This window comes from Typopeltis vanoorti, chromosome 7 (genome assembly GCF_054136105.1).
Source record: "Typopeltis vanoorti isolate ZY-2024b chromosome 7, IOZ_Tvanoo_1.0, whole genome shotgun sequence".
In the NCBI taxonomy this organism is placed as follows: domain Eukaryota; kingdom Metazoa; phylum Arthropoda; class Arachnida; order Uropygi; family Thelyphonidae; genus Typopeltis; species Typopeltis vanoorti.
In genome coordinates this window covers 54,635,339-54,657,236 of record NC_143555.1, presented here as the reverse complement: position 1 = coordinate 54,657,236, position 21,898 = coordinate 54,635,339, and the positions used below count along the sequence as shown (strand labels likewise).

Here is a 21,898-nt window from a genome sequence, read left to right as displayed (position 1 = left end):
ACGCCTATGGGTAGAGATGACCTTGCTAATGCTTCTGCCTGGTATCTCCACTCGGGCCTGGCTCTCACTGAAGAGACCTCAATAAAGTTCGAAACTAGTCTGGGTAGTGGCCCTCCCCTTAATGCATAACATTATACATATCTGCAAGGAGATGTGTTTTGCATTATGGGAGATACAGAGATAGGAGTGTTGTGAGCTTGTTCCACCTTTGCAATGAGTTGCCCGGTGTTGTACCACCTTACCCCAGTCCTGAAGATACTTTCAGGTGCGAACTTTGTTTGCTCACACTTGGATAAAGGATTAAACTAAATTTATTATAGCCTAACCAAGTGAAAAATAAACTTTCAACATCTTTCTCTAAATCCAGAGTAATTTAATCAAAAGGTGGCACACCGTTTGACTACTCCTATAGGTAGAGATGACCTTGCTAATGCTTCTGCCTGGTATCTCCACTCGGGCCTGGCTCCCACTGAAGAGACCTTATAAAGGTCGAAACTAGTCTGGGCAGTGGCCTTTCCCTTAATGCATAACATTATACATATCCACAAGGAGATGTGTTTTGCATTATGGAAGATACTGAGATAGGAGTGTTGTGAGCTTGCTCCTCCTTTGCAACGAGTTGCCCGGTGTTGTACCACCTTACCTTGGTCCTGAAGATACTTTCAGGCGCAAACTTTGTTTGCTCACACTTGGATAAAGGATTAAACTAAATTTATTACAACTGTAGCAGTTAATACCAAATGTCTGTAAAGTTATAAGTCTTTGAAGAAGGATGTTGCAGTGAACTGGTTTAAAAGTTCCAGTGATAGCGTTTTTGAACACCACTATTATTCCAGACAACACTCTCACTTAATTCCATAGCTGTACATGAAACTTTTAAAGTTGATTCAGCAACAGGCACTCCTATATTGTCAGCAAAATTCTGAACTCGAAGTTAGGAAATTGTGTAATCTCATCTTCACTACTTGGTAAGGTCAGCTGAACGAAAGTTCATAACTAATGAAAGTTCTGTATGAATAGAACACTTGACCAGAACAGATTTAAGTCACACCAGTATGATTGTAAAAAATTGCTTTCCAGTTCTTGGGACAAATGTTTCATCAGACAAATTGTTACCTGCAATGGAAAATCAAGTTAACTTCAAGAAGCCAGATATACAAAATCATTGGATCAACCAGGTGGCTGGGTTGATCAGTGGATCAACCCAGCCCCACCTGATTGATCTTGAAAATGCTAGTCTGCATTTTAAAGCAAAGCAAGTATGCACATGTTTTGCATTGAATAGATACTCCTTCATCAAAATGATGACAGACCTCATGGAAATATCAAGGTTCCAGAGATGGATATTCTCCCTAATTATCACTTGTTCTGATTGATGCCTCCCTGCATAGATAGCTCTACAGCAATTTTGAGGAAATTCAGAATTGATTACTTAAATAGAAGAGCCAATAGGCTTCACTTCGGCAATGTATCATTATTTAAATTAAGGGAATATTAAATCCCACATTATTTCAAAGCCGAATAAGAAACTCAAAGATCGGAATCAAAGAGTTTCATGCAGAATATAGTAAACTATAAAAGTTTCATCGGATTGTAGCGTAAGCTGAAGCACGTAGTTCAACACTAGGGCAACTTGTTGCAAAGGTGGGTAAAGTTCTGATCACTATTCTTAGTATTACCCACACATCTCCTAGGAGATGTATGATGTTATCCATTATGGTGGAAGGTCTACCCAGACCGGTTTCAACCTTTATTGAGGTTTCATCAGTGAGTAGGTAGACCAGGTAATACTGACGTTATAGCGAGAAGAACTTTTGTACTTTGCGATATGAGTTGTCAAAAAGGTGCGCCCATAAATTACTTAAATAGAAGAAAATAGAAGAGCCAATAGACTTCACTTCGACGATGTAACATTATTTAAATTAAGGGGATATTAAATCCCACATTATTTCAAAGCCGAATAAGAAACTCAAAGATTGAAATCGAAGAGTTTCATGCCGAATATAGTAAACTATAAAAGTTTCGGCAGATTGTAGCGTAAGCTAAAGCACATAGTTCAACACTAGGGCAACTCGTTGCAAAGGTGGGTAATACTAAGAATAGTGATCAGAACTTTATCCAATTTTGCCAATTTTGCAACAAGTTGCCCTAGTGTTGAACTATGTAATATTAAAATATAAAGTCACGTTTGATATTAACTCGTTACCTTTTTAATTTTACTTTTATTATATGTAGTAAGGAAGGTATTGTTTCGTCAGTGAGTACTGCACTTTTCATATCTCTGCATTTTAGCTAAAAATCAAATTGTATCTTTTCTTATCAGCTTGATATCTGATATGGGGCCCCCATTGGGACTCAAGATAAACTTTCTTTTACAAAGTGGTGAAGTGCTTGGATCTTACTCCACCTTTAACATAAGTTGTCTGACATTGTACTACCTCTGTCACTTTTTGCGATCAGAAAAGTTTGCAAAACACTGATTTAAAGGACATGAACTTTGCACAGGAGCATATATTTGTCTTTTATTAGTGCATTAATTAGGTTTCATTGACCTGATAAGTGTTATGAACTGTTTATTCTAATCGTAGACCATACAGAAACCTTAAAAGAGCACAATCCTCTTTTAAATATACCATAGCAATCTCATGTCAAAAAGTTAAATTTGTCATCATAAGTGAATTCTGGATAGATGTATAATCAAATATGGTATAATTATTAAAAGAACACGTAAGACCACAGTAATAACTTTTAATTAATAAAGGTACAGATATTTCATACTAAAATTCTAATGTTCTTTTAATAATTATACCATGCCACAGATACCTCTAAAAATAACAAATATTGTATAATGCAAAGAGAATTAATTTGATATAAATCAGATATGTAATAGAGGATATTATAGACCCATTTGTATTTTATAGTGCCATGAGTTTCAAATATTTATCAGAGTTTATGAGAAAGTTATATTTTCATAAGATGTGGCAAAAATTTCTACATTTAGCTATCAAATATGGATGGATACGTAATATCTACCTTTTAATATCTTACTAATGCCAAAGTGAAGCCTCTTGGTTCTACTTTTAATATTTGGCAGTTTTATTATATTTACAGAAAGCAAAAATTTTATTTGCACATTTTTTATCAAAGAAGAGCCTAATAAGTCTTCTGATTTAAACACCTGCTGTTTATCAGTCATGGAAATCATCCTCAGGGTCATGAAGCCTTCATATCCCCATTCCATCCAACATTTCCACCCACTTTCAGCCATTGTTTTATAAAAGGTTCACGAAAGCAGTTGAAGAAGAAGAGAGTGATTCATCTAATGGATGATCTCTCACCTACTCACTTCAACCACTATTTCATAATGCACTTTTCCATTTCTGTGTTTTCTAGATTTTCCATCTCCACTGATCCAGAACCGGCAGCTATCATTTCTCTAGTTTCTGTTTAGTCTGCTAAAACAACAAGCAGGTCCAATATCTCTTTTCAGTCCAATTGCAAATGGGTAGATGCTTCTCTATATATTCCTTCTTCGTGTGCCTTTGGAAAAGACGTTCTTCCACATGAAATGTTTCTCAGCAACATCCAACACTTCAAGTAAAATGTCGGTAGATTTCTTCTTTCCATCCTTTATCTGTACCCCATACACTACACTGGTATGCTATAGGTTTTTCCACATTATGTGTCATCATCATCAAATTCCTGACATGTACCCTCAAGGGGGTGTACAGGATATGATAGTACTACATGAAAAATTTACATCATTACTAACTTCCTATCTACAATTTTCCTCCAAATCAGTCTGATACTTGTGAAGACTCCAATATTATCATTATCAGATCTTATATTTCTATCATCTAAGGCACATTGTACTGTATCAATCCACCTATATCTTGGTCTTCCTCTGGGTCGTTTTCCTGCCAACCTGGCAGAGAACGTTTGTTTTGCTAATCTTTCCTCACCCATTCTGTTTAAGTGACCATACCACCTGAGATTAACTCTGCTAATGCATTCCTGGATGTCGACAATATCAAGTTCTTTCCTAATATCCTTGTTTTTAATATGATATTGCCATTGATGCCATCTGTTCACGCGTCTAATCTTTCTCAGGACTCTCAAATCTGTGGTCTCTAGTCTTTGGTCAAGTGTTTTACTTCTGACCCAGCTTTCAGATCCATAAGTTAAAACTGGTTTGAACACTGTCTTGTATATAACAGCTAATTTAGTGTTCTGACTAATTTTTCCATATGAATTTATTCAGTTGACTTCCTATCATACCAGCTTTGTTGATTCTGTTGTCTATTTCCATATTTAAATTACCATCATCAGTAAAAATCGTGCCTGAGTAGCTGAAATGTTTTACTTGTTCCACAGGTTCCCCGTTCACAACACAATTGACATTTTCAACAATTCTACCTATTTTGTTGTCTTTGTCTTTTTAATGCTGACCTTCATACCATATCTATTACAACAGTTATTCAATTTAGTCAGGAACTCTTGCAAACTTGTAGCGGATTTATTTAGAAGTATAACATCGTCCGCATAAAGCAAAGAGCCGATATTAACATCTCCAATTCTGATATCATGTTTAATACCACTTTGCTTCATAATGTGATCCATATAGATAATGAATAACAGAGGGAATAATGCACATCCTTGTCAAACATCAGATTTAACATTAAACCATCTTCCTGTACTTCCTTCAATTCTAACTGCTGACTTACAACTCATATACAGACTAAGTATTGCTTGATATAATGCCCCATTGACACCATATAACTGTAGCGTATTGAATAGCTTCTCTCTTGGCATTTTGTCATATGCCTTTTCCAGATCGACAAAACTTAAATACAGATCTTTGTTATATTCCCACAATTTCTCAATTATTTGTTGTAACGTGAAAATTTGATCCTGACAGCCTCTATTTGGCCTGAATCCAGCTTGTTCTTCACCAACTTTTCTTCCACAATTCTTCTCAACCTTTTCTCAAGTATGCTTGCATAGATCTTGCCTGGAACACTCAGTAGGGAAATACCTCTGTAATTCTCACATTCAGTTTTATTTCCCTTTTTATATATGGGTACTATGAGAGCTCTACTCCAATCATCGAGAATTCGTCCCTCTGTCCAGGCTTTCTGAACTATGCAGTGCAGCCACTGTAAGACTCTTATACCACCATACTTCAGCATTTCTGGTCGAATATCATCTACTCCTGCTGCCTTTCCACATTTCAAGCCTTTGATGGCTTTTTCTACTTCAAGTATGGATATGTATTCCTGACTGCATGCCTGGTCAGTGTTTTTTATCACTGTGCTGTCATCACTGCTTGTTTCATTTAGCAGTTTTTCAAAGTGATTACTCCATACTTCAAGGATATCTTTTTCTCCTGTTTTCATGTCACCTTTATCATCTCTAACTTTTACAGCCCTTTTACAGCACTCTTTCCTCCATTCCTACATGTGTCCATCATGTAGTTCTAATTTTTCTATCCTTGCAGTCAACCTCACCACATGCCTCTCTGGCTGAATCAATCAGGGTTTTCTTCAAGGCTTGCCACTGAATCTCCAAGGTTTCATTCCTGTTCTCAAAGTCTTTCATTTTTTCTTCAATAATCTTTGTGTATTTTAGTCTACAGTTCACATCTGAGAGCTACTCAGTTTATATTCGCTTTAAAACTTTCTTACATGTTATTCTTTTCAGTACGAAATCCAATTTTATCCTGCTCAAGACTAAACAGTGATTACTTCCAATTTCAAATCCTCTGTATACTCTAGTGTCCTGCACCAGGGAGAAAACATCACTATCAACAATAACATAGTCAATGAGACTTTTTTTATTCCTTGCTCTTCTCTCCATGTGAATTTATGCACATTTTTATGTTGGAACATGGTGTTAGTAATGATCAGTCCATGTCCTGAGCAGAAATCCAACAGGTATTTGCCATTATCATTGGCTTTGCTCTTTTCTCCAAATTTTCCCAAAATATTTTTGTATGTCTGACAATCATTTCCTACTCTGCTATTTAGATCCCCAACAAGGACCAACTTTTCTTTTTTCATTGTGTCAGTTGCTTTTTCTAAAGCATCAAAAAATTCCTCCACTTCTAGCTTAGTAGAACCTTCTGTGGGACCATAGGCACTAATAAGTCTCATTGTCTAATTCCCCATTCTGATATTTGCCCACATCACTCTACTTGAACTGCCTACCATTGAAGAAGATTTGCCTCATATTTTGTATACTATGGCTACTCCTTCTTTTCCTTGATTGTCATTTCCTGAATATAACATTTTGTTTTTATTGTTCAGAATGATCTCACCAGTTTTTGTCTTTTTTGTTTCAGTCATCCCTCTTATATCGATCTGGTACTCATCTAATTCCTCAGCTAGCTCCATTTCTTTGCCATTCAGGCTTCTTATGTTGATAGTACCGATCTTTAACTCTGGTATTGTTGAGTTGAGGTGTGCTTTCAGATTTGTTCCAGTAACTGATTTTTTGCTGTTCAACCTGGTTTCCTGGCGAAAACAACGGGGGCCTTGTTTAGCTGGGCGACGCCCCAGCCGGCATGAAATTTTGTCATGTTGTACCATCATTTTCTGTATTGGTTTAAGTCAATAAGAATACAATTTGGTCGGCTAAATCCCAAATTGCCAGCCCATCCTTGTTTGTTCAGTATCCAGGTAGATACCCAACAGGGTGCACCACGAAAATGTGAGGATTGGACATTAGGTCAGAACCCCTAGTCAGTTCTCTGCATTCCTTTTAAAGGCTATGTGGATGTCTTCTCTCAGTTATATGGCTTTGACCCTTAAGCACCCCCCACATTATGTGTGGGATTATTAAAAAAAAAAAAATTGGAATTCCCACTTTCTGCTTGTGTAGCCTAGGGACATAGGCTCACATTTTGTATCTATTTACTCAGACATTTCAAAATAAAAGTTTTTGGTAATGCCAGCCTATAACGGCCTTTACAAACATCATAACAAAGCAAATCTCACTGAAATTCAGTAATTATGTTGCTGTTGACCTGAACTTGCACTAAAACATATCATGAAATGCTACCAAAGGTGCATCATTTATACTTATTCACTAAGTTCTCTACAGACAATAAGAAGTCCTGTATACAACCATTCATTGCCCTCTCGGATCCAACATCTGTTCTGTTAAATAAGGAGACTCCATCTCAACTTTATTTATTGGATCTTTATTGGATCCCAAACCACATAGAGATCACAAGATTTGAGGTTGTGGTTTGATCATTATGTTCCCTACAGCATCTTCATCTGCTTGTCTCTTTACTGATTACAAGTAAATCATAATGTAAACTGATATATCTGTGGGAGGCATCATTGAAATGGAGAGACTGCTAACAAAAACCATACCAAATCAAGTTTGAAATCCAAGTATGGCAGTGAAGTCTCTTACCTGTTGAAGAGTTATAACACTTGTATATGAGTGCTGCCATTCTGTTTTTATATCTATCATATTTTCATAGATGTCCTGATTTTTCTAATGAGCCCAGTCATTATTTTAACACTTTTACTCATCTGCCTGAACTCATCGAGATTTTATCCCAACCATCAAATTTATCCCACATTTTAAAATAATTTTACAAATGGTTAATTTCAACAGATTCATATAGATATATTTTTAAATCATTTTTAAATATATTTAATTTTTTTTTAATATATATTTTAGGAACTTTATGTGTTCAGTGTTTTTTTTTTTTATTATTTTTTTTATATATTACATCTCTTATTTTAACACTGGATGCACATTGGAGCCATTGAAGTTAGTTCACCAGTAAAACCCAAATCCAAAGTTGATTTGTTTCTAAAACAAATACGATATATTATTATCAGATTCATGGTATATACTTTTAAGGGGTACATGATACCATGATTACTTTACAGCATTGCTAAGTATCTGCTGACAATTTCCTCTAAATTAGTCTGTTACATGCCAGAATGCCAGTATTGTTAGATCTCATATTTTGGCCTGCTAAGGCTTTTAATCTCTTCATCAATTCACTTAGACCTTGGTCTTCCTTTGGGTCTTTTTCTTGACATTAAATACCTGTGTTGTTAACCTTTCCTCTCCCATTTTGTTTTTAAGTAACCATACGACTTGAGATTAACTCTGCTCATATATTCCTGAATAGTATCAGTGTCATGTTCCTTCCTAATCCCTTTATTTTTAATGTAATTTCTGCCACTAATGCCATTTGTTCATTTATTTTTCCATCAGAACTAATTTATCTCAGAACTCTTATATCTTTGGTTTCTAGGCTTCAATTAACCATTTTATTTTTAACTTAACCTCATAGAATTATAAGTTAAAATTGGTTTCAACTCTTGGATGCTATTAGTTTCATGCTGTTGCTAATTTCTCTCATACTCCTGTTTATTCATCTGGCTCTCTGCTGTATCAGCTTTCTTAATTTTGTTATCTATTTTGATATTTAATTTGCTAAATTCACTAAATTTTGCCCAAATAGTAGAAACATTTTACTTGTTTCTACTATTTAGGCAAATAGTAGAAACAATGAGAATGCAGAATTTTATGGATTCTGCATTCTCATTGTAGAATTTATGGAACAAATATATATCTATACAGAAAGAAGAATCTTCATATTCCTTCCAGTTTTCATAGTTTTTATCTTTATATTAATATTTTCATATGAATTATGTTGTAGCAGTTACTTAGTCAGTAGACCTAAAGAGCTCTACTGGATTGATTTAGAATAACATAATCGGCATAAATACAGAGCTGAGATTTCAGTTATCTTCAATTTTAATGTGAGATTTAAGTGCACTTTCCTTCATAACGTGATCCATATAAATGAACATTGGAATTAGTTTACATTCTTGTCTTACATTTTTTTTTTTTTTAGTAGCTTGCTCCACCTTTGCAAGGAGTCGCCCTGGTGTTGCACCACCTTACCCCAGTCCTGAAGATACTTTCAGGCGCAAACTTTGTTTGCTCACACTTGGATAAAGGATTAAACTAAATTTATTATATTCTAACCAAGTGAAAAATAAACTTTCAACATCTTTCTCTAAATCCAGAGTAATTTATTAAAAAGGTGGCACACCATTTGGCAACTCCTATAGGTAGAGATGACCTTGCTAATGCTTCTGGCTGGTATCTCCACTTGGGCCTGGCTCCCACTGAAGAGACCTCAATAAAGGTCGAATCTAGTCTGGGTAGTGGCCCTTCCCTTAATGCATAACATTATACATATCCGCAAGGAGATGTGTTTTGCATTATGGGAGATACTGAAATAGGACTGTTAGTAGCTTGCTCCACCTTTGCAAGGAGTCGCCCTGTTGTTGCACCACCTTACCCCAGTCCTGAAGATACTTTCAGGCGCAAACTTTGTTTGCTCACACTTGGATAAAGGATTAAACTAAATGTATTATATTATTATTATTATCTTGTCTTACACCTGAGTTTTACATAAAAAATGTTCCTCTATCTCATCCAATTCTAACTGCTTGCTGTGTACTGTAGGTTATACACTGCTCTGTATAGTATCCTGTTTACATCATATAATTGTAGCATTTTGAACAGCTTTTCTTTTGATGTGTTATGATATCAAAATATGATTTGTTTGGCCAAATCTAAGATTGTGAGCTCATCTTCACTTGTTGAAGAATTAATGACCTTCGGTTTGGTGTTAAAGATAACATTGCCCACTAAGTGAAACCTTCAGAGATGAATCTCGTAACTCCCTGAATATAATAATAACAGTTATGCATTTTCTTGTATTTATTAGGTTATGAATCATTGCCTTGAGATGCATAAATGACAGTTTTTGTTACGTGAGCTTATTGGACTAATGGTTCTCCTGAAGATGCAGGATTAATACACCTCATAATAAAGCCATATGATGGCTTGCACTTTCCATCCAATTTTGCTTGATAGCTTCATGCATAATGATACTGTTGGGTTGTTAATGGATATTATACACTTTGAGCACCATGAACCCTATGGAGAGACCACACCACTGAGAGAATCAGGGATGGGTAACTGAAAAATAAAATAACAATTTGAGTTTTGATTCAAGTTCAAGGATTTCAGAAATATTGAGATCAGTTTCGCTTTTATTATGTCTTCTGATTCAAGTGCATGCATTTTTTACACTATTCTTGTATCTTTGCTTTACTGTAATGTAATCAAATTGATACCTTTCCATATCTCCTGGGTTTTTTTCATGTGTATAGTCTTCTCTTAGATTTTTTAAACCAAGTATTTGTAATTATTAGCTTATTTTCTTTACAGAATTCCACTAACCTTTCCCCTCTCTCATTTCTATTATTTCTATTACTTAGTCCGTATCTTCCTACTACACTCCCATCCTCTTCTTCTCCCACAACTCAATTCCAGTCTCCCATTATAATCATATAGTCTTTTCTTTTTTCTTCCTCAATTAGTTCTTGTTTACAATTTATTAACACCTACAAATAGTGATCTTTAGTTTCAGCTTTAAACCAAGAAATTACTTGTCTGAAAGAAATCTTCAGTTCTCAACAGTATCCCAAACAACTCATAGACTATGCTATTCTATGGAATAGCTATGGAACCTAACGCAGATGTTAGGTTCCATAGAAATGCCACGTTATATAAATCGCATTATGCGATACTCAGATCGAATAGAAAAAGCAAGGTTATTTTTCGAAACTGTTTTTTTTTTTTTTTAAATTATATAAACAACAATGACATATTTAACAAAAATATATTTTTATTTAATTCAGGTAGTTCATGTAAGTTAAGAAAACATATAAACTATGAAACAAATACACAGTATAAAATTATAAAAATTAGGAATTGTACGTAAACTTCATTGCACATAATGCATAAATGTTTTGGGTAAAATAAAATAAAGTGCTTATTTTAACTTTCTCCAAACATAACATTTCGTAGATGTTCTTCATTTATGAGTGGCGGAAGTCATCATCACTGGAAATCTCTCGGACATCATTTGTATAATTGTCATTGCATACTTCAGCTGGTTTAGTTATCAAGAAGTCAGTAATAACATCTTGCTTACCACTATGCTGCAATTTTTTTTTTATTAAGTTCATAATATGGAGCTAAACAAATATCCAATTGTCTTGGTAATTTTCCGGAGCGCTTCATTGAGGGATTATTATCCATAAAATAATTTCCTAACTTTCTTGGCAAGTCCAATCCTGCTAATTTCTTTAAAGTGAATTCTTTAACGGATTCATCACAATCAGAATCTTCGGCAGAACTTTCCCCATCATTTGGTTGACGTCATCTATTAATTGTACCAGTTCCTCCTCATTTAAATCTGTTTCCCCATCAATTCACTAATTTCATTTTCAACCATATTGCAAAAATCCTTCCCACCAAAAATGTGTGCGACGTTTATCATGCGACTTAGCTCGGCATCCAAGAGAGGTACGAAATTTTGTTCGAGAATGGTTTCAGGTCATATTTTTTTCCAGCAAGCATCAAATATACTTATGATATTACACTTATGTACACTTATGATTTTTAATATCTTTCCTGGTAGAAAACGAAATACTCTTCAACAATTAACACTTTATACGGCAAGCAATTGATGTACATATGTGCTAAAGGGTATTTCCCCAAATATAAATTTGCTACTTATAACTACATGCATGATATGGGCAGACACAAATTTAACAAAGATAAAATTTGATTTTTAAGTCACGTGGTGTAAAATATATGAAAAGAAAAAGAGCTACTACAGTTTGTAGACTGTGTTATATCGAAACCGCATTGTATAGGTACATCGTTGAACAAGGGTTACTGCAATTTGTGTACCGCGTTATATCGAAACTGCATTGTATAAGTACCACGTTATACGAGAGTTACCTGTACCTTCTTAATAAAGCCATCAGTAGTTCCAAAGCTGTGTCTTGTTCCTCTTAGAAAAGAAGTTAATTCTGTTTTCAGTTCCTGATAGTTCAATTTTAGATAGACATTTAAACATATCTCTGAAATACTTGTATAGCACCATCTAACTATACCTTCAATTAACTGACTCATCCAACCAACAATAATAGTGAGTAACATTAAATGAAAAGAATTAGTGAATGTTTTTGTTTCCACACTTGTGTTTATTGTTATCAGGCTTCCAGTTGTATTACTTACTGTATATTCTGCATAAATGGTAATTTTTGTATTCTCAATCTGTTGTTGTCCCCTTCACTTGAAGTTGCTGGTTCAGAAATAAATCATATTTCTTAGTACATGTCTTCAATAAATGCGATTTAATAAGAAAAGAATTAGCCATTCAGTTTGTCATGAAGTGTGCTGTTAATTTTTTTTTCTTTTCTTTAATAGGACTATGATGCTATGGTCACTCTTGTCGATGAGCTGAAAACAGTTCCAAATATGCGCTTCACGTGTACTTCAGCAATTCAGTATCATTATGCCTTTGCTTTGAACAGGTTAGTAGTGTTAACACTTTGTAATATCAATCTCAGTGGAAATTACTGTATAAACTTCTTTATTTCTTCCCTTTTAACATCTAAAAAATGGAAATAGAAGAGATGAAAGATGGGAATCTGGTAAGTATGGTTTGGGGCTAGATTATAGATGTTGACTGCTAACCTTGAATTAAATATAGAAAAGGCACATATGAGATAAAGAGTGAACTGGATTTTCAGTTAGCAGGGTTTCTTTTTGTGTGTGTGTGTGCATAGAATTAAGAATTTTTAGGAAGGTGTTCTCCACTGAAATGTAGTAACAATATTGAGTAAGATTGATTTTTTTTTTTTTTTTTTTTTTTTTTTTTTTTTTTTGTGTAATATGAATAGTTTTGCTCAAACAGTGCCAGAAGCTAAGAAAATGATTGTTCATTACAGTTAGTCTGAGATAAATAAAGATAGGAAGCAATGCTTTTGTTTTCAGTTCCAGGACTATGTTTTACTTTAAAACTGGCTTGAAGAATTAGATAAGTACCAGATCGACATAATAGGGGTGACTGAAACAAAAAAGACCAAAACTGGTGAGATCTTTCTGAGCAATAAATACAAAATGTTATATTCAGGCAATAACAATCAAGGAAAAGAAGGAGTAGCCATAGTATTCAACACAAAATACGAGGCTAATCTTCTTGAATGGCAGTCAGTCTCAAGTAGAGTAATGTGGGCAAATATGAGAATGGGGAACTGGACAATGAGACTTATTTGTGCCTATGGTCCCACAGAAGGTTCTACTAAGGTAGAAGTGGAGGAATTTTTTGAGGCTTTAGAAAAAGCAACTGACACAATGAAAAATGAAAAGTTGGTCCTTGTTGGGGATCTAAATAGTAGAGTAGGAAATGATTGTGAGACATACAAAAATATTTTGGGAAAATTTGGAGAAAAGAGCAAAGCTAATAATAATGGCAAATATCTGTTGGATTTCTGCTCAGGACATGGACTGGTTATTACTAACACCATGTTCCAACATAAAAATGTGCACAAATTCACATGGAGAGAAGAGGCTAGGAATAAGAAAAGTCTCATTGACTATGTTATTGTTGATAGTGATGTTTTTTCCCTGGTGCAGGACACCAGAGTGTACAGAGGATTTGAAATTGGAAGTGATCACTATTTAGTCTTGAGCAGGATAAAATTGAATTTCATATTGAAAAGAATAACATGTAAGAAAGTTTTAAAGCGAATAAAAGTTGAGCAGCTCTCAGATGTAAACTGTAGACTAAAATACAGAAATATTATTGAAAAGAAAATGAAAGAGTTTGAGAACAGGAATCAAACCTTGGAGATTCAGTGGCAAACTCTGAAGGAAACATTGATTGATTCTGCCAGAGAGGCATGTGGTGAGGTTGTGTGCAAAGATAAAAAAATTAGAACTCCCTGGTGGACACAGGAAGTTAAAGAGGCAGTGAAGGAAAAGAAGAAAGCATATCAAAAGTTCCTGTCAAATAAGTCAGCTTTTACTCTTACAGAATACAGAGACAAATGTAAGAAAGCTAAACAGTGTGTAAAACTAGCTAAACAAAAGTCATGGGAGGACTTTGGCAAGAATATAGAAAATAAATATCAAGAAGGTGGCAAAATATTCTGGAGGTTGTTGAAGAAGCTTAGGAATGGAGGAAAGAGTGCTGTAAAAGGAATTAGAGATGATAAAGGTGAAATGAAAACAGGAGAAAAAGATATCCTTGAAGTATGGAGTAATTACTTTGAAAAACTGCTAAATGAAACAAGCAGTGATGACAGCACAGTGATAAAAAACACTGACCAGGCATGCAGTCAGGAATACATATCCATACTTGAAGTAGAAAAAGCCATCAAAGGCTTGAAATGTGGAAAGGCAGCAGGAGTAGATGATATTCGACCAGAAATGCTGAAGTATGGTGGTATAAGAGTCTTACAGTGGCTGCACTGCATAGTTCAGAAAGCCTTTACAGAGGGACGAATTCCCGATGATTGGAGTAGAGCTCTCATAGTACCCATATATAAAAAGGGAAATAAAACTGAATGTGAGAATTACAGAGGTATTTCCCTACTGAGTGTTCCTGGCAAGATCTATGCAAGTATACTTGAGAAATGGTTGAGAAGAATTGTGGAAGAAAAGCTTGGTGAAGAACAAGCTGGATTCAGGCCAAATAGAGGCTGTCAGGATCAGATCTTCACTTTACGACAAATAGTCGAGAAAGCATGGGAATATAACAAAGATCTGTATTTAAGTTTTGTCGATTTGGAAAAGGCATATGACAAGGTGCCAAGAGAGAAGCTATTCAATACGCTGCAGTTATATGGTGTCAATGGGGCATTATATCAAGCAATACTTAGTCTTTATTTGAGTTGTGAGTCAGCAGTTAGAATTGAAGGAAGTACAGGAAGATGGTTTAATGTTAAATCAGGTGTAAAACAAGGATGTACATTATCCCCTCTGTTATTCATTATCTATATGGATCACATTATGAAGGAAAGTGGTATTAAACATGATATCAAAATTGGAGATGTTAATGTCAGCTCTTTGCTTTATGCAGATGATGTTATACTTCTAAATAAATCCGCTACAAGTCTGCAAGATTCTCTGACTAAATTGAATAGCTGTTGTAATAGATATGGTATGAAGGTCAGCAATAAAAAGACAAAGACAATGAAAATAGGCAGAATCATTGAAAATGTCAACTGTGTTGTGAATGGAGAACCTGTGGAACAAGTAAAACATTTCAGCTACTTAGGCACAATTTTTACTGAAGATGGTAAACTAAATATAGAAATAGACAACAGAATCAGCAAAGCTGGTATCGTGGGAAGTCAATTGAATAAATTCATATGGAATAAGAAAGAAATTAGTCGGAACACTAAATTAGCTGTATACAAGACTGTGTTCAAACCAATTTTAACTTATGGATCTGAGAGCTGGGTCAGAAGTAAAACACTTGACCAAAGACTAGAGACCGCAGATATGAGAGTCCTGAGAAAGATTAGAGGCATGAACAGATGGCATCAATGGCAATATCATATTAAAAATGAGGATATTAGGAAAGAACTTGACATTGTTAGCATCCAGGAATGCGTTAGCAGAGCTAATCTCAGATGGTATGGTCACTTAAATAGAATGGGAGAGGAAAGATTAGCAAAGCAGGTGTTCTCTGCCAGGTTGGCAGGAAAACGACCCGGAGGAAGACCAAGATATAGGTGGATTGATACGGTACAAGGTGCCTTAGACGATAGAAATATAAGATCTGATAATGTTGGAGTCTTGACAAGTAACAGACTGATATGGAGGAAAATTGTAGATAGGAAGTTAGTAATAATGTAGTTTTTTCATGTAGTACTGTTATATCCTGTACACCCCTTGAGGGTACATGGCAGGAATTTGATGATGATGATGATGATGATGATGAACTGGCTTGACTGTGCCCTCCTAATTGAAGGGAGGATTGCATATTATACATCAATTTTAAAAGGTTATACACTAAATATCAAAGCTCGAATCTTCAAGTTTTGATTGTTAGACTTCATGATTTGTCAAAAGAGAAGGAAGAATGGAATGTTGGAATGTGCTCATCAGTAAAATTGAGGAAAAGATTTTAAACCAGCAAAACAAGAAGAAAAAACAGAGCTAAGAGAAACTTTATCATTAGTATAAGTTTGAAAGGAGAGTTCTTTTCCTCATAATGTATAATAGGAACAAAATTGCAAAGGGCAGAGAAAGGAACTGTAGAATGAAGTTAAATATCAGTTCTAGAAGATATATACATGAAAGCTGTTGCTTGAGTTTTTCCATACTTTTCCATGAATCTTGTTCAGAGAGGAATGACATTTGAATTTATACTGGGTCCAGTATTGTTTACTGAGTGTTTCCACATTTTTTCCATATTTCTGTTCAGCATGGAATGACACAAGCAAGAGAATCTCCTGTGGATTGAAAGTGATAGAATCTGTAGTGTTGATTGTAGATAAGCTTATGGACATCCAAGCAATAAAGAAAACTGATGACTCTTTCTTTGTTGCGAAAGAGAGGATTAGAGTTGGAGCAGTGGGACAACAACACTGCTTATTTTTTCTACCACTATTTCCTTAGGATATCATTTCTGGTTTGAATCAGCTGGATATGTTTGGCTAACTGCCCTAGTGAAATTACAATGTGCATAAAGTGAATTGCTAGCATATGCTGCTCAGCAAATAGTTTGAATATTAAGATTAGGGACAGGAGTTGTACTGTGGTATTTTATCGTTATCGTCATCAAATTCCTGATATGTACCCTCAAGGGGGTGTACAGGATATTAGGATAGTACTACACGAAGAATTTATATTATTACTAACTTCCTATCAACAAGTTTCCTCCAAATCAATCTGTTATCTGTCAAGACTCCATTATCAGATCTTATATTTCTGTCTTCTAATAAACTTTTTACTGTATCAATCCACCTATATCGTGGTCTTCCTCTGGATTTTCTTCCTGCCAACCTGGCAGAGAACACTTGTTTTGCTAAACTTTCCTCTGCCATCTTTCCTCTTCCAACCATTGAGACATGGTTGGAAGAGGACGACATCCTGACAGGAATAGAGGTGGAAGGGTATGATGTGTTTCATGAGGATAGAAGGGGTAAAAACGGAGGGGGAGTGCTATTGATGATAGAGAAAGAGTTATGTCCATACAAAGTAGAGATGCAAGAGGGGAATAGTGCCAGTGGTTTTGAGGCAGTATGGTGTGAGATAGAGGTGAATGGAATCAAATACTTGGTTGGATGATAGACCAGGTAAGGTGGATGATGGTGATAATGAAATGTATAATCAAATTAGTCAAGCAAATAAGAAAAGGATGATCATTACGGGCAATTTTAATATGGCAATATAGACTGAAATGATGAGATAGCAACTGGAAGTAAAGAAAATGCATTTCTTGAGTTTTTGAGGGATAACTACCTCAGACAGTATGTAACAGAGGGCATGCGAGGATTGAGGGTCTTGGATTTGGTCATCTCATCAGAGGATTACCTTGGTGGTTGCCAGCAATGTGAGGACCTCTGTGAGAAAAGAGTATATGTGGAACTACAAGAGAAAGAGTTATGTCCATACAAAGTAGAGATGCAAGAGGGGAATAGTGCCAGTGGTTTTGAGGCAGTATGGTGTGAGATAGAGGTGAATGGAATCAAATACTTGGTTCGATGATAGACCAGGTAAGGTGGATGATGGTGATAATGAAATGTATAATCAAATTAGTCAAGCAAATAAGAAAAGGATGATCATTACGGGCAATTTTAATATGGCAATATAGACTGAAATGATGAGATAGCAACTGGAAGTAAAGAAAATGCGTTTCTTGAGTTTTTGAGGGATAACTACCTCAGACAGTATGTAACAGAGGGCATGCGAGGATTGAGGGTCTTGGATTTGGTCATCTCATCAGAGGATTACCTGGGTGGTTGCCAGCAATGTGAGGACCTCTGTGAGAAAAGAGTATATGTGGAACTACAAGGGGGGGGGGGGTGATTATGAAGAGCTCAGGAGATAGCTTGCGGGTGTAGCATGGAATGAGGAGTTAGCTGGAAAAGAGATCAATGCAGCTTGAGGGATTTTCAAAAACTATCTAGTAGATGCAATGTCTAAGTGTATTCCAAGGGTGAGTAGGTTAAATAAGGTGGATGTGAGATGGATGAATCAAGAGATTAAGCATGCAATACAGAGAAAGAGGGCTTTGTAGAGGCAGCATAAGAGAAGTGGAAATAACCAATTCCATGAGGTCTACAAAGACCAGGCAAGGAGGGTGACCTGGTTGGTGAGGGTAGCTAAAGAGAGGTATGAACAGCAGTTAGCTAATGAAGCCAAAAAGAATTCTAAGGAGTTCTTTCGATATGTAGCCAGCAAAAGAAAGAATGATTATGGAAGGATGGCATTGATTGGAGAAAATGGTATAAAGACAGCTGTTGCAGAATGTCTGGTGGAGATACTTAATGAGCAATTCATAATGGTCTTTCAATCTTGTGAATGTGACTTCATGGAGAGATTGAGAGCAGTAGATGATGGTGAGGAGAGACTGACTGTAAGTGAGCAAGAGGTGTATGGGGAGTTGAGTAAACTAAATGTTAATAAGGCTGTGTGACTTGATAATATATCACCACGTATTCTGAAGGAATGTGCTGTCTTGGCATATTTTTTTAATACAAGTCTTGCACTCAGTAAAGTCCCTAAGGAGTGGAAGGAGGGCAAGATTGTGCCACTTCATAAAGGAGGTGATCGAACTCAAGCATCAAACTCTAGGCCTATCTGTGTGTCAGGTGTTGTGGTTAAGTTGTTGAAGAAGCTTGTGAAAACTAGGATCCAGAGTTGGGTTGACTACAATGGTATTATCTTTGATGGACAGCATGGATTTGCTAAAGGGAGATCATGTTTTAGTAATCTACTTACATATTACAATTAAGTGACTGCTTCCTTGGACAGAGTAGAAGGATACACAGTAATATACTTAGATTTCAGAAAGGCTTTTGATAGAGTACCTCGTGATAAGTTAACAGTCAAACTAGAGCAGATGGGGTTGGATATTAGATTAGTGCATTGGATTGGAGACTGGCTATCTGATAGGTATCAAGAAGTTGTGTATGGGGGAGCGATATCCAGGAAAGTCACTAGTGGATTTCCTCAGATGTCCGTTTTGGGGCCATTACTGTTTAACTTGTATATTAATGATATAGGTGAAGATTTGTATCGAGATATTCAGTTGTTTGCAGATGATGCAAAGTTGGGATGAACCATGAAGAGTAGTGAAGATGTTGTGGCCTTACAAGAAGACTTGAATAAATTGAGTGATTGGGCATGGAAATGGAGATGTGAGTTCAATGTTGCAAAATGTAAGGTTTTAAAATTTCGAAAACGAAGATGGAATGCAGAATTTATGCTTGATGAGGATATATTGTTGGAGGTGGAAGAAATAAGAGATCTGGGGGTGATAGTGGATAAGGATCTGAAATTTAGGGGCAGGACACATAGCCAAAAATATGATGACAACACAAAGGCTTCTGAGAATGATGCGGAGGACACTGACGTGTAGAAGTAGGGAGATTCTTGTTCCATTGTATAAGGCTTTGATTATGCCACACATGGACTATTGTGCCCAGATTTGGTCACCTGGTTTTCAGAAGAATGAAGAGATGTTGGAAAGGGTCCAAAGGTGATTGACTAAGGTAGTTTCTGACCTCTAGAATGTCGAGTATGAGGAAAGATTGAGAATATGTAATTTGCAGAGTCTGGTGGATAGGAGGAAGAGGGGAGATATGATAGAGACCTACAAGTTGGTAAGGGGTTGTTATACGATCAATGCTGGAGAAGTTCTACAGGAAATAGTGAGAGATCAGGTGAGAACCAGAGATCATCCCTGGAAACTGTAGGGAAGTGAGAGGCAGGTTTTTTTCGTGCAGAGTTGTGAATGATTGGAATGCCTTGCCTGAGAGTGTGGTGTCTGCAAGGAGTTTGAATGTGTTCAAGGCACGGTATGATGAGCTGTGTGTGTGTGTGTGTGTGTGTGTGTGGTAAAAGGACCTCCGAGATGAGTCTTTGACTCCATGAGGTCTTGGGGTAATAATAATAATAATCTGTTTAAGTGACCATGCCACTTAAGATTAGCTCTGCTAACACATTCCTGGATGCTAACAATGTCAAGTTCTTTCCTAATATCCTCATTTTTAATATGATATTGCCATTAATGCCATCTGTTCATGCCCCTAATATTTCTCATTACTCTCATATCTGTGGTCTCTAGTCTTTGGTCAAGTGTTTTATTTCTAATCATCTCTCAGATCCATAAGTTAAAACTCGTTTGAACACTGTCTTGTATACAGCTAATTTAGTGTTTTGACTAATTTCTCTCTTATTCCATATAAATTTATTTAGATGAATTCCTACCATACTGGCTTTGTTGATTCTGTTGTCTATTTCCATATTTAATTTACCATCTTCACTAAAAATTGTGCTTAAGTAGCTGAAATGTTGGAAGTTTTTCCACTTGGTTATACTATAAATTAAAGATGCCAAGAATTTATATTCTTGGTTTAATCCTTTATCCAAGTGTAAGCAAACACGGTTTTCCCCTGAAGTATTTTCAGGACTGGGATAAAGAATTAAAAAAAAAATTGGCTTAGTGAGCAAGAGAGGTGATTATTATAGTTGATTTTAATTACGATAATATTAATTGGAATGAAGAGATAGCATCAGGGGATGAGAATGAATTTCTTGATTTCTTATGGAACCACTCTCCTAGGCAATATGTAAGGGAGGGTGGCACAAAAGGATTGAGAATCTTAGATCTGATTATATTATATTGTCAGAGGATGTGGTTGTAAATGTCTAATCTTCTAACAGTTGGGCAGAGTTACCATGAGGTGATCACTAGGGTTGTAGCCATAGCCACTCATATGAGAACTTCTGTGAAGAAGGAATATATATGTGGCCAGTGACTGTGAAAAACTGAGGAGACAACTGGGACCTATAGCATGGAATGAGGAGCTGGATGGAAAGGAAACCAACGGTGAATGAAAGGATTTAGCATGAAATCTGAAATAATGCACTGTAGCGGTAACATGAAAAATATTGGTAATAATTAGTTGTTGCATGAAATGTGGGGGTGGGCGGGATACTGCTGAGGCTAAAATTATAGGTTAGTCTGTGTGTCTGGCAGCTGTAGTTAAGGCGTAAATGATGTGAGGAGTTAGAGATTGGTGAAGACTAGGATTCAGATTTGAGTTGATAACACAGTACTTTCTATGATCGTCAGCGTAGGTTTCTTAAGGTGAGGTCATGGTTTAGCAAACTGCATATGAGATGCATATATACGGTGGTATACTTGTATTTTTCAAAGGCCTTTGATAGATATCAGCAGGTTACATATGGGGAGTGGTTTCCCAAAAGAGAAGGGTCAGTAGTGGAGGTCTTTCAGGGATCTTTTTGGGTCCACACTGTTGTTTAACTTGTGTGTTAATAATAATAATATAGAAAAAGGCTTAACTGGAGATATGTCGTTGCTTGCTGATGATGATGGCGGGAGGGGGGGGAGGTAGGAAGAACATGAGCAGAGAATGGCCTTACAGAAAGATCTTAATAGAATTTGAGTATGCAAGTGAGTGAAAATGTCATTTCAATGTTGCAGAGTGTAAGGTTTGAAATTTGGTACGCAAGGCTGGGATGCAGAGTATACAGTTAATGGGGACATTTAAGAAAGTAGAAATGAGAGATCTGGGAGTGATGGTGGACAGAGACTTAAAGTTTTGGGGCCTTATGCCTAAAATTTTGAGGAGGATCCGTTTCCACTTGCGTCTACCGAAAACCAACTTTTTCAGGTCGTTATATCCATAATACATCAGCTCGCCATCCATCTTAAAAATATGGCATCATAAAATCTTTAGTATCAAGAGCACACACAGGATTTGTTCTTCTGAAGAATCCC

At 36.0% G+C, this 21,898-nt stretch overlaps 1 protein-coding gene and 1 pseudogene across 6 annotated transcripts in view; both read left to right on the top strand.

Moving 5' to 3' along the window:
• Positions 1–21,898, top strand: part of Ask1 (apoptotic signal-regulating kinase 1) — a 937,451-nt gene that overhangs the window by 220,001 nt on the left and 695,552 nt on the right. For all 6 annotated transcript variants that reach the window (XM_090395264.1, XM_090395267.1, XM_090395262.1 and 3 more), the window contains exon 9: positions 12,337–12,443. In XM_090395264.1, coding sequence (XP_090251390.1) covers positions 12,337–12,443 — 107 coding nt within the window. The remainder of the gene's footprint in view (positions 1–12,336; positions 12,444–21,898) is intronic.
• LOC150104685 (U2 spliceosomal RNA) lies at positions 2,276–2,457 on the top strand (annotated as a pseudogene).